This window comes from Nicotiana tomentosiformis, chromosome 6 (genome assembly GCF_000390325.3).
Source record: "Nicotiana tomentosiformis chromosome 6, ASM39032v3, whole genome shotgun sequence".
Lineage (NCBI taxonomy): Eukaryota > Viridiplantae > Streptophyta > Magnoliopsida > Solanales > Solanaceae > Nicotiana > Nicotiana tomentosiformis.
Window position 1 is genome coordinate 69,159,794 of NC_090817.1, and position 12,998 is coordinate 69,172,791.

General features: G+C 37.6%; 1 protein-coding gene and 1 non-coding gene across 2 annotated transcripts; both read right to left on the minus strand.

Moving 5' to 3' along the window:
- Window positions 1–310: 310 nt before the first annotated feature.
- On the minus strand, window positions 311–2,698 carry LOC138894165 (uncharacterized). Its single transcript, XM_070178847.1, has 3 exons — window positions 2,041–2,698; window positions 1,268–1,419; window positions 311–490 (listed from the first exon to the last, which is right to left on the minus strand). The coding sequence occupies exons 1-3, from the start codon at window positions 2,696–2,698 to the stop codon at window positions 311–313; spliced, it is 990 nt and encodes a 329-aa protein (XP_070034948.1).
- Window positions 2,699–7,679: 4,981 nt separating this feature from the next.
- On the minus strand, window positions 7,680–7,786 carry LOC117277483 (small nucleolar RNA R71). Its single transcript, XR_004507784.1, has one exon. It is a non-coding gene; the product is annotated as a small nucleolar RNA R71 (small nucleolar RNA).
- Window positions 7,787–12,998: the final 5,212 nt, after the last annotated feature.

A 12,998-nucleotide genomic window follows, 5' to 3' on the forward strand; every position in this document is an offset into this window, starting at 1 on the left:
GGACAAGCAAATGGGGATCATCATACTGGCGCTCTCTGATGCGATCATATAAGGAAGATCGAGAAACCATACAAGCTAGAACCTGACTGGGCTGCGAGATATCTAATCTGACGAACTAGTTGGCCAAGGCCTGAACATCAACTGCAAGAGGTCTCTCCCCAACAGGAATGAATGCAAGGCTACCCATACTCACCGCCTTTCTACTTAAGGCATCGGCCACCATATTGGCCTTCCCGGGATGATTCAAATTAGTCATATCATAGTCCTTTACTAGATCCAACCATCTCCGTTACCTCAAATTTAGATCCTTCTATTTGAACAAGTGTTGGAGACTCCGATGATCTGTAAAAAGCTCACAAGACACACCGTAGAGATAATGCCTCCAAATCTTCAATGCATGGACAATGGCAGCTAACTCAAAAGCATGGACATGGTAGTTTTTCTCATGAGGCTTTAACTGGCGTGAAGCATAAGCAATTACTCTACCCTCCTGCATCAAGAAACATCCAATACCGATTCGAGAAGCATCGCAATAGACTGTATAAGAACTAGAAGTTGAAGGTAGAAATAGAATTGGAGTTGTGGTCAAGGCGGTCTTGAGATTCTGAAAGATGTCCTCACATTCATCTGTCCACCTGAAAATAGCACCCTTTTAGTTTAATTTGGTCAAAGGCGATGCAATAGATGAGAAACCCTCCATGAAGCGACGATAATAACTGGCCAAGACGAGAAAGATCCGAATCTCCGTAACTGGCCAAGACGAGAAAGCTCCGAATCTCCGTAACTGGCCAACTCTGAACCGCCTATCTTCTTCAGATCCACCTGAATCCCCTCACTGGACATCACGTGCCCCAAGAACGCCACTGAACTAAGCAAAAATCCACATTTGGAGAACTTAGCATAAAGTTTCTCCTCCCTCAACCACTGCAATACAATCCTCAAATGTTTGGGCATGCTCTTCCTAGCTACAAGAGTACACCAGGATATCATCAATGAACACTATGACAAACGAGTCAAGATAAGGCTGAAATACACTATTCATCAGATGCATAAATGTTGCTAGGGCATTGGTTAGTCCAAAAGACATTATGAGGAACTCATAGTGACCATAACGGGTCCTGAATGTTGTCTTTAGAATATCCGAGTCCCTAATCTTCAATTGATGATACCCAGACCTCAATTCAATCTTAGAGAACACCCTCGCTCCCTAAAGCTAGTCAAATAGATCATCAATGCGCGGTAATGGATACTTGTTCTTGATTGTAACTTTGTTCAACTGCCTGTAATCAATGCACATCTGTATAGTACCATCCTTCTTCTTCACAAACAGAACCGGTTCACCCCAAGGTGACCCACTAGGCCTAATAAACCACTTATCAAGAAGTTCCTGAAGCTGCTCCATCAATTCCTTTAACTCAACTGGTGCCATATGATACAGTGTAATAGAAATGGGCTAAGTGACCGGCACCAAGTCAATACCAAAGTCAATATTCCTATTGGGTGGCATGCCCGACAGGTCTGCAGGAAACACATCCGGAAAATCTCGCACCACCGGAACATATTTAATAGAAGGAGTATCAGGACTTATATCCCTCACAAAGGCCAAATAAGATAAACAACCCTTCCCAACCATCCGCTGGGCCTTCAAATATGAAATCACTCTACTGGGAACATAGTCTAGAGAACCTCTCCACTTGATCCTTGGTAACCCCGGCATCGCTAGCGTCAAGGTCTTAGCATGACAATCTAGAATAGCATGACATGGAGACAACCAATCCATACCCAAGATCATGTCAAAATCAACCATACTAAGTAGCAAGAGATCAACTCTCGTCTCCAATCCCCCAATAATCACTATACATGACCGATATACTTGGTCCACAACAATGGTGTCGCCCACCATCGTAGATACATGAACATTTGAAACTAAGGACTCACGGGGCATATCCAAATAATGAGAAAAATATAATGATACATCCGAATAAGTAAAACCAGGGTCAAATAATACAGAGGCATCCATGTGGCATATTGAAACAATACCTGTAATCACTACGTCTGAAGCGACAATATCTTGTCTGGCAGGAATAACATATAATCGGGACTGACCGCTATCTGATCGACCTCCCCCTCTTGGGCGACCCCTAGATGACTGAGCCCCACCCCGAGCTGCCTGGGCGGGTGATGACCCAAATCTCCACAGTATCTCTGAATATGGCAGCAAGTACTGAGGCAGACCCCGAGAACCAGGATACCCGCTAGAAGCACCCAGTGCAGACGAACCCTGAACTGAAAGAGCATGGGACGAACTCTGATCTGGAAGGGCACTGAGAGATAACTGACCCTGATGTATACTGTATGAACCATTACTGGATGATGTACCACGGTGAGTTGGATGAGCCGTCTGAGCGTTCCTATAAGGACGACCCCTGCTGCGGCAGAACTGACCTCCAAAAGGAACACCGCTAAAACCACCCGAGCTATGAGGCCTCTTGGCCTCCCTCTCTCCGCGCTCCTGACAGTGGACCATCTCTATCTGTCGAGCAACATCGACCACCTCGTCGAAGGTAGCACCAGATACCCTCTCCCTAGTCATAAGCAACCGGAGCTGATACGTGAGGCCATCAATGAGCCTCCTTATCCTTTCCCTATCAGTGGGAACCAGCCAAACTGCGTGACGATCCAACTCAGGAAACCTCATCTCGTATTGCGTCACAGACATGCCCTACTGTAGTAAACGCTCAAACTATTTGCGCAGCTCCTCCCTACGAGACTACGGCCCGAACTTCTCCAAGAAGAGAATGGAGAAATCCTACCATGTAAGTGGTGTTGCACCGACCAGCCTGTGCCTCTCATAAGCCTCCCACAATCTGAAGGCAGCCCCAATGAACTGAAAATTAGTGAACGAGACTCCACTGGCCTCCAGAATACCCGCAGTGCGAAGAATTCGCTGGCACTTATCCAAGATGGAGGTTGAAGCCTCCCAATTCTCTCAAGTTACCTCTGCTCATCATAAGTCATAACGGGGACCACCAGGGCCAGAGAAGTGGCTAGTGCAGCCTAAGCCGAACCCACCTGAGCAAGGCCAGTGCAAACCGTCAATTTCTGGGCCAAAGCCTCCTGAAGGCCTGGAATCACAATGGGAACAACTGGTGCATGAACTAGCCCCACTGGCTCAACAATAACTAGAACCTGCTCCTGAGCTGGAGCAACTGGTGGATCTACAGGTACTACTCTAGCTGTTGTACGAGCTGCATCTTTGTCCCTACCACGGCCCCTACCGTGACCTTGACATAAACGGGATAGAATCCCAAAACACAATGTGGAAGTTCCCAACCATCGGGGTATCACAAAGTACATGAACATCTATACATCACAAGTCTGGAAAATATTGTCTATGATAGTCTAAAGCTAAATACAATATGTTGAAAGATAAGGAAGGAGAGACAAGGTCTGCGAAATGCCAAGCAACTACCTCGATAGTCTCCGAAAATCTGAACACCACAACTCAGCAATTGTCGTGACCGGAAGTACCTGGATCTACACACAAGGTGCAAGGTGTAGCGTGAGTACAACCAACTCAATAAGTAACAAATCTAAACTTTAGACTAAAAGGTAGTGACAAGCTCTAGGTACTCTTCAACATAGAAACAACAGTACAAGAATGTAGGTATGCTTCCAATTTCAACAGTTAAACTCAATTCAAGTAAAATATATCAAATTCCAAATGATATGAGGAGTGTGACCTCTATACATCTACATGCCAATGCACATGTTGTATGCAATGCACCACACTAAAAGTCTCGTGTACTCACACTCTCAGAATACTCAATCGCTCAGTACTGTATATGGCCATTCTAGTCCACGAAAGATAATTCCCATATATATATATATATATATATCAACTAACACTCAGTCACTCAGTAATGTATGAGGCCAATCCAGCCCAGGGGAAGATCCATCCCCGAATATAAATGTTTCAGAGAAGATCCATGTCCAGGGAAGATCCATCCCTCAAAATAATCAATTTGCTCACTTGCGGTGTGTACAAACTCCGGAGGGGCTCCTTCAGCCCAAGCGCTATAATAAGCCAGATCCAGGCATACATCAATAAATATGTCGCGGCGTGCAACCTAATCCCGTACTGTCACTCTCAATCAAGCCATCGACCTCACTCAGTCATCAATATCTCCAGTCTCTCTCTCTCGAGCTCACGGTGTCGTGAAACTAGCCAAAAATGATAATATGACATAGTAATAAATAGCAACAGAGATTGAGAAATGATATGCAATGAATAAATATGACTGAGTACGAAATATCAATGTAATCAATAAGTCAACAGCAAGGAAACGACCAATATGGGTCTCAACAGTACCAGTAATAGCCTAAACATGATTTCTAGCATGATTGACAATGCAATTACTTTATCACATGATGAAAATACGGATATCAACAAGATAAATCCACTGTACAGTTTCATGGAAACGAACAGGTCACAGTCCGTACGGTGCATGCCCACACACCCGTCACCTGGCATATGCGTCACCTCAACACCAATCGTATAACACATAACTCGGGGTTTCGAACCCTCAGATCCAAGTTTAGAAGTGTTACTTACCTCAATCCGAGCAAATCTCTACTCCAATACACCCTTGCCTCATGAAACGGCCACTGAATGCCTCGAATCTAGCCATAAACAATTCGATATTATCAATACGGGCAAAAGGAATCAATTCCAGAAGAAAATGTTAAGTTGTTAATGAAAAGTCAAAAATCGACTCAAAAGCCGTCCCCCGGGCCCATGTCTCGAAATCGTTAAAAGTCACAAAACTCGAAAGTCCATTCAACTCCGAGTCTAACCATACCAGATTTATTAAGATCTGACACCAAATCATCACCCAAATCCCAAATCAAACTCTCCAAATTTCAAGCCTCAAACTCCCAATTTACACCTTAAATATACACCAATTGGGTGGGAAAATCAATGGGGAAGCAAGATTATTGATAAAAAATGAGCGCAAGGGACTTACCTCATGAATCCCCTCAAAAACCCTCTTAAGAATCGCCCAAACCCGTTCTTAAAATGTTTGAAATGAAGCCAAAATCGCAAACCCTTATTTTAATAATCTGCCCAGCACTTCCGCTTCTGCGGTGTCGCAGAAGCGACATCATACATGTATCTGCGGCTCAGTCCGCTCCTAAGGTCCCTCACTCCGCTTCTGCGGACTCGCTTCTGTGAGAACCCAAGCCACCTCTATGGACCACGCACATCTACCCAGTTCTACTTCTATGGTCCCCTGCCGCATCTGCGGTCATGCAGATGCGGAACTCTCTATCACACATGTGCGCCTTCCGCTTTTGCGCACCTGATAAGAGAAAAATATCATGCATAAGTTGAGTTGGAATCTAATTTTTAGTACTAATATTCTTTCTTTCTTTGCAGAAAATAATTAAACTAATAAGAAAAAGGAACAATAAGAAGAAAAAGTTCACTTTCCAAATTTGCAAAGAAGAACTATAATGCTGAAAATTCAAAAGTAAAGTGGTGTATGCAACTTTACAAATGATGAAATTATTTGTGCACATGAAAAAATCCAAGCAAATTACCCACTTGCCTATTTGGAGGATTACATTTTAGCAAACTTTACAACTACAAGGACATGCACGTTACCATCTTGGGAAAATATATGTGAGAAATCAATGTACATGATATATTTTTTCATCTATAAATAGCATTACATTTAGCTTCTCATAACACACAGAAAATTAAGAAGGCATCTTCTTCTTTTCCTTGCTTCTTTCAGTACTTTCTTTTCTTCTTTTAGCTAGTACAGTGTCTTCATTTCTAGTTAGGAATAAATTATAATGTTGAAAATTACTCTAGCACCTATTTTTAATTAAATAAAGGGAATTATTCTCTTGAATATTTCTTTCTATTTTCTTATTTAATGGGAAAGAATATTTTCTATGTCAGTACTAACTCTATTATGGAGTAATTTTTCTTGTGTTGGGGAATGATAGATCTTGATATTTCTATATAATAGTAGATATTATCCCTCAATTTTACATGTTTGAGTTGAAGTTTTTTTCATTTAAATTTTATCTTCTTTATCGTTATGTGTTATTTAATTTGTTAACATCTATCTATTTTGTACTACATATTAACTTCTTACTAATTCTGCAAACGAAAGAGTCGGAAGAGTAATACAGTTAATTTTGGTATTGATAGATGTTAACTTTTATTTAGTGACATCTAACTCTTATATGTTAAAAATTGATTCTACACTTATTTGTAATCGAAAGAGGCGAATATTGTAGTAATCAATTATAACAAGTGGGGTAACCGAAAGGAACTTACTAAAAAGAGCAATTTTTAGTTTAAGCCTATATTTCTCGCTCTTTATCATTACTATTTTGACGATTAATTTGTATACCCGAGAGGATTGTAATTAATTATTCAACTTAAGTAATAATATATAAATGTAATCGTGAGAGGCATTTATACATTTGTGAGAAATAAAAATTGAAGGATAATTTTATCTATTATATAATAGAAATATTACCAACAACTTTTTATTATATTTGTGAAAAATAAAATATTTTCTATTGCTCTATTCATGCATTTCTAGTTAGTTAATTCACAACTCAACTCTTCCTGGTGTTCTCAAAAAGTAATTAAAACAAGAAACGTCTGTAGAATAGATAAACCAATCTCTGTGATTTCGACATCTTTCTATACTATAATTTAACAGAGTACATGTTTAAATTTTATACACGCCAGACACTCGTTAAAATTTTGGCGCCATTGTCGGGGATTGGCAACATCTACTTCAGATTAATTGTTTTATTATTAATATGAATATTATTATTATTATTTTTATTATTTTTATTATTGTTATCTTTGTTTTTTTTACTACTATAACTATTGTTACTAGTAATGTCTTTCTAGTTTTCTCTTATTATCAATATTACTACTTACTGTTTTCATATCGTTTACTTTCTTTCATCTTTTTAATTTTTATTTTACTCTACAGTACCGTACATTGTTTCTAGGATCAGCTAGCTCTTTTCATTAAAAAATAAAAAAGAAAATTGCTTTAAGGATTTCAGGTAGTTTATGACCCGTTCTTCTATAAAAGAGTTAGCGAGTTACGATCCAGAAATTGAAAAAATCTCTTCTATTGCGCAGGAAAGGACAAACATCATCCGCTCAAAGCATAGCTTGTGAATAAATAGAGAACGAAGAACTTAACAATAATCCACTCCCACCATATCAAGTGGAAGAACAGTTTGATGAGGTAGCTCCATGATGTGATAAAATACTCAGAGATTATGCAAGGAAAGATCATTTTGAAGGAGAATCAAGTGTGAGAAGACCGCCAATTACAGCAAACAACATTGAAATTCGCACAGGCTTGATTCAAACCATTCAACAGTCATGTCAGTTTACTCGTGATGCAAGTGAAGATCCTCACACCCATCTAACTAATTTTCTTGAATAAGTTGAAACTTGCAGGTGTAATGTAGTCACAACAGACGCTATCAGGTTGTGGCTTTTTCCTTTTTCATTAAAAGATGAAGCCAAAATATGGTTGTGAAGTCTGCCGAGAGGTTCAATCACTACATGGGACCAAATAACTCAAAAAAAAATTAATAAATATTTTTCACCTGCAAAAATATTTAAAATGAAGCAAGAAATCAATAATTTTGTGCAGATAGATACTGAATCTGTATATCAAGCATGGGAACGATTAAAAGCAATGTTAAGAAAATATCCACATCATGGTATCCAAGATCCTAACATCTTATATATTTTTTATCACGGTCTTAAAACCTCTGCTAGAAATGTTATTGATGCAACATCAGGAGGATCCATAATGAGCAAAACCACTACAGAAGCCATGCAATTTCTCAATGAAATTTTAGAAAATGATGTTCAATGGCCCTCAGACAGAATGATTCTTAAGAAAGCAGCAAGAGTCAATCAAGTTGAAACTTGGAATTCATTAGCACAACAAAATTGCAACTCTGACACAAAAGGTTGAGGCTTTCAGGTAAATACTCAATCATCATCTCAACATGAGAACCGTGATGTTTGTGGAGGTAATCATCCCAATCATGAGTCTCAAGCTTCAATGCAAAATGAATAACAAGAAAATGCTATTGGTTATAGAACCAGTTACCCATTTGGTAGTCCCATGGCACAAAAATACACTGGATTCCAATGGAGTAACCTAAACGGTGCTGAAAATCCTCAAAGATTTTTTAATCAAAAGCAGCAAATGCCACCACTTGGTTTTCAAAATCAAAACAGAGGGCAACAAGATTTTTAACAATATCAACAACAGCCCCAAAGAGCTCATCAACAAATCCTTGAAGACATGATGTACAAATTCATTAAGGCTACAGATGAGAAAGTAGAAAGTCAAAATTCAGCCATCAAGAATTTGGAAATCCATTTGAGGCAATTAGCAACCCTCATGTCTGGGCAAATAAAAGGTGTTCTACCAAGAAACACCGAGAAAAATCCAAAAAAAACATCAAAGACATCTCTTTGTGATCAGGTAAAACTCTTGATGATCCATATGCAGATAGACAAGGAAAGCCACAAGAAGTGGAACAGGTAAATGAAGGTGAGAATAAAAGAGACTCTAAAGTTCTAAAAGAACAAAAAGATAAAGGAAAAAAGGTACAAGAAAATAAATTGATGACAAATCCTTACTCTCTACCCCTCCCCTTTCCCCAAAATCTAACAAGAGAAAAGCTTGACAAACAGTTCTCAAAGTTTTTAGAAATTTTAAAACAGCTTTACATTAACATACCTTTTACAAATGATTTGAAGTAAAAGCCTTGCTAAATTTCTTTAAAAAAATTTGTCAAGTAAAAGAAAATTGGAAGAAGTTTCAGTAGTTAACCTTACAGAAAAATGTAGTGCTATATTTCAAAATAAGCTTCCACAGAAACTTGGTGATCCAGGCAGTTTGACAATTCCTTATACTTTGGGAGGTGCTCACTTTGAAAAAGCATTATATGATTTAGGTGCTTCAATAACTCTAATGCCTTTTTCAATTTTCAGAAAATTAGAACATGGTGAAATGAAGGACACTGGTGTGTCTCTATAATTGGCTGATCAAAGTACTAAAAAATTGAAAGGAATACTTGAAAATGTCCTTGTTAGAGTTGATAAATTTATATTCCAAGTAGATTTATAGTACTAGAAATGGAAGAAAATACATAGGTACCATTGATTTTAGGTTGACCATTTCTTGCAACATGAAGAACAATAATTGATGTCCATCAAGGACAATTAATTTTGCGAGTTAAAGAGGAAAGAGTGATTTTTAATATGCAGAAAATAATGAAATGTCCTGAGGATAAGTCGTCATCATCTTGTTTTCAAGTTGATTTATTGAATGACCTTGCAGATGAATATAAAGATGATAAGTTGATTACTGATTCATTGAAAAGATATTTGGCAAAGTCAAGTACCACAACGGATGATGATATCACAATCAGAAAAGAAGTTGAAATACTGGAAAAAGATTCTGAAAATGAGAAAGTCTCACTAGAAGAAGTTCAACAAAAAATTGAACTCGAAACTCTTCCTTCTCATTTGAAATATATTTTTCTTGAACCTAAATTATTTTCAGTAATTATTTCATCTTCTTTGAATGCAGAACATGAAATAAAACTAATTGAGGTGTTAAGAGAATACAAAAGAGCCTTAGGATGGACTATAGTTGACATCAAAGGAATCAGTCCAGCTATTTGCACGCATAGGATCCTTATGGAGGATAATTATAAGCAAATAGTCCAACCCTAGAGGAGATTGAACCCAACAATGCAAGAAGTCGTCAAGAAAGTAGTGAAACTTCTAGCGGCATGTATCATTTATCTGATATCTGACAGCTTTTGGGTAATTCCTGTGCAGGCAGTACCAAAGAAAGGAGGTATGACCGTAAACAAAGATGAAAATAATGAATTCATACCTACTAGAATAGTCACAAGATGGAGAGTCTATATTGATTATAGACGACTAAATGATTCCACAAGGAAAGATCATTTTCCTTTGCCTTTTATTGATCAAATGCTTGAAAGAGTTGTAAGCCATGGTTTTTACTGTTTTCTTGATGGATATTCTAGGTATAATCAGATACCAATTGCTCCAAAAGATCAAGAGAAAATTACATTCACATGCCCCCAAGGTACGTATGCTTACCGAAGAATGCTATTTGGACTATGCAATGCTCCAGTTACATTTCAGCGTTGCATGTCCGTAATTTTCTCAGATATGACTGAAAAGTTTCTTGAAATCTTTATGGATGATTTCACACTTTTTGGTAAGACATTTGAAGATTGTCTCTGTCATTTAACTTTGGTGCTTAAAAGATGTGAAGAGACAAATTTGGTTCTTAATTGGGAAAAATGTCACTTCATGGTAACAGAGGGAATTGTTTTAGGACATAAAATTTCTGCTAAAGAAAAAGAAATTGATAAGGCTAAAATTAATCTTATAGCAGGATTACCCCCTCCTACCATTGTTAAAGGCATTAAAAGTTTCTTATGGCATGCAGGTTTTTATAGAAGGTTTATAAAAGATTTTTCAAAAATTTCAAAACCTCTGACTAACCTACTGATGAAGGATGTGAAGTTTTAATTTTTAGATAATTGCAGGAAAGAATTTGAGATTCTCAAGGAGTATTTAACTAATTCTCCAATTATTGTTTCTCCTGATTGGAACGAACCATTTGAAATAACGTGTGATGCAAGTGATATAGCAGTTGGAGCGATATTGGGATAAAAGAGAGACAAGATTTTCAGGCCTATTTACTACGCCAGTAGAACCCTAAATGAAGCTCAAAAGAATTATACCACAACTGAGAAGGAGCTACTTCCAGTAGTATTTGCATTTGATAAATTTCGTTCTTATTTGATAGGAACGAAGGTTACATTGTTCACTGATCATGCTGCTTTAAAGTACCTCTTAGCAAAGAAAGATACTAGACCCAGATTGCTAAGATGGATACTTCTTTTGCAAGAATTTTATCTTGAAATAAAAGATAGGAGAGGTTCAGAAAATCAGGTAGCTGACCATTTATCTTGTTTGGAAAATCCTCCAACGGAGATAACAGATATCAAGGAGGAATTTTCTGATGAGCATGTCTATACAATCACAACAACTGCAAATCAACCACCTTGGTTTGCTAACATTGCCAACTACTTGGTTGGAGGGTGGATCCCAAAAGATTTGTCTTATGAACAACGAAACAAAACTCAAAAAAGAAATAAGATATTATTTTTAGGAAGATCCTTACTTGTTTAAATTTTGTGCAGATGGCATGATCAGGAGATGTGTACCAGAAATAGAGATGAACAATATCCTAAGCCACGGTCATGATGGAGCTATAGGAGGACACTATGGAGGAAGACGAACAGCCGTAAAAGTACTTGAAGCTGGTTTTTTCTGGCCCACTTTATTTAGAGATGCGATGAATTATGTTGCCACTTAATGCCAGAGAAGCGGTAACATTTATGGGTCCTTTTCCTCTTTCAAATGGATGTGAATATATTTTAGTTGCTATTGACTATGTTTCAAAATGGGTAGAAGTAATGGCTACTAGAAAAAATGATGCTCATGTTGTTTTGCGCTTTTCTCAAGAAAAATATTTTTTCTAGATTTGGAACTCCACGAGTTATCATAAGCGATCAGGGAACTCATTTTGTAAATAAACAATTCGCTAGTTTGTTATCAAGATATGGAGTAACTCATAAAGCAGGATCTCCATATCATGCTCAAACAAGCGGGCAAGTTAAAGTATACAATAACAACAACCTAGTATAATCCCACTAGTGGGGTCTGGGGAGGGTAGTGTGTACACAGACCTTACCCCTACCCTGGGGTAGATAGGCTGTTTTCGATATACCCTCGGCATCCCTCCCTCCAAGAACTCCCCACCTTGCTCTTGGGGTGACTCGAACTCATAACCTCTTGGTTGAAAGTGGAGGGTGCTCACCACTAGAGCAACTCACTCTTGTGAAGTATCCAATAGAGAATTAAAAAGAATTTTAGAAAACAATGTTGGTTCTTCTCGAAAAGATTAGTCTTTAAAGTTAGATGATGCTTTATAAGCATACAAAACTACTTTCAAAACTCCCATAGATACATCTCCTTATAGACTAGTTTTTGGAAAAGCTTGTCATTTACCTATGAAACTAGAACATAAAGCATATTGGGCTTTAAAGTTGTTAAATCTAAATTTGCCATATGCAGGAAAAAATCGTCTGTTGTAGCTTGATAAATTGGAGGAGTTCAGACTTGAAGCATATGAAAATGCTAAATTATACAAAGAAAAGACAAAACAATTGCATGATAACTTCATTCGCCATAAGGAGTTTACAGTTGGAGACCAAGTTCTTTTGTACAATAGCCGGTTGAGATTATTCCCGGGAAAATTCAAGTCACGTTGGTCAGGACCGTACATTGTAGCAGAAGTGACCCCCCATGGTGCCATTGAAGTACATCGTACAGATGAGGGAGAGAAATTCAAAGTAAACGGTCATCGTTTGAAGCCTTATATCAGCAGATTCTTCGACAAACAGGCTTCAACAATCCTTTTTGCCTAATTCTTAAAATAAATTGAGCTGGCGACGTTAAACTCAAAACTATTTTCTCTCCCTCTATTTAATCTTTTAAGTAATTATTATTAGTAACATATAATATTCCTTTATAGTAAATATATATAATAATTAGTTTTAAAAAAAAAAGGTAATTTTTTTTAATAATTGCATATTTGTATTATATTGTATATGTATATATATATATATATATATGTGTGTGTGTGTGTGTGTGTGTGTGTGTGTGTGTGTATGTAGTATGTATTAATATATTTTTTCATGATAAAGAAGCACTCCTATGATTTCGATAATGAAAAATATTCTACTATCATGAAAAAGAACATTTTCTTTGCCATAATTTTGTCTTTGTTATATGAGAAAAACCT

What these genes read in the sequence shown, in the direction of transcription:
- LOC138894165 (XM_070178847.1), bottom strand. Translation starts at nt 2,698, where the DNA reads ATGAGGTTTCCTGAGTTGGATCGTCACGCAGTTTGGCTGGTTCCCACT. An exon ending in TTCAGACGTAGTGATTACAG is followed by an intron (nt 1,420 to 2,040) that starts GTATTGTTTCAA and finishes ATATGGCACCAG; the next exon opens with TTGAGTTAAAGGAATTGATG. An exon ending in ATTACAGGCAGTTGAACAAA is followed by an intron (nt 491 to 1,267) that starts GTTACAATCAAG and finishes TTCTTGATGCAG; the next exon opens with GAGGGTAGAGTAATTGCTTA.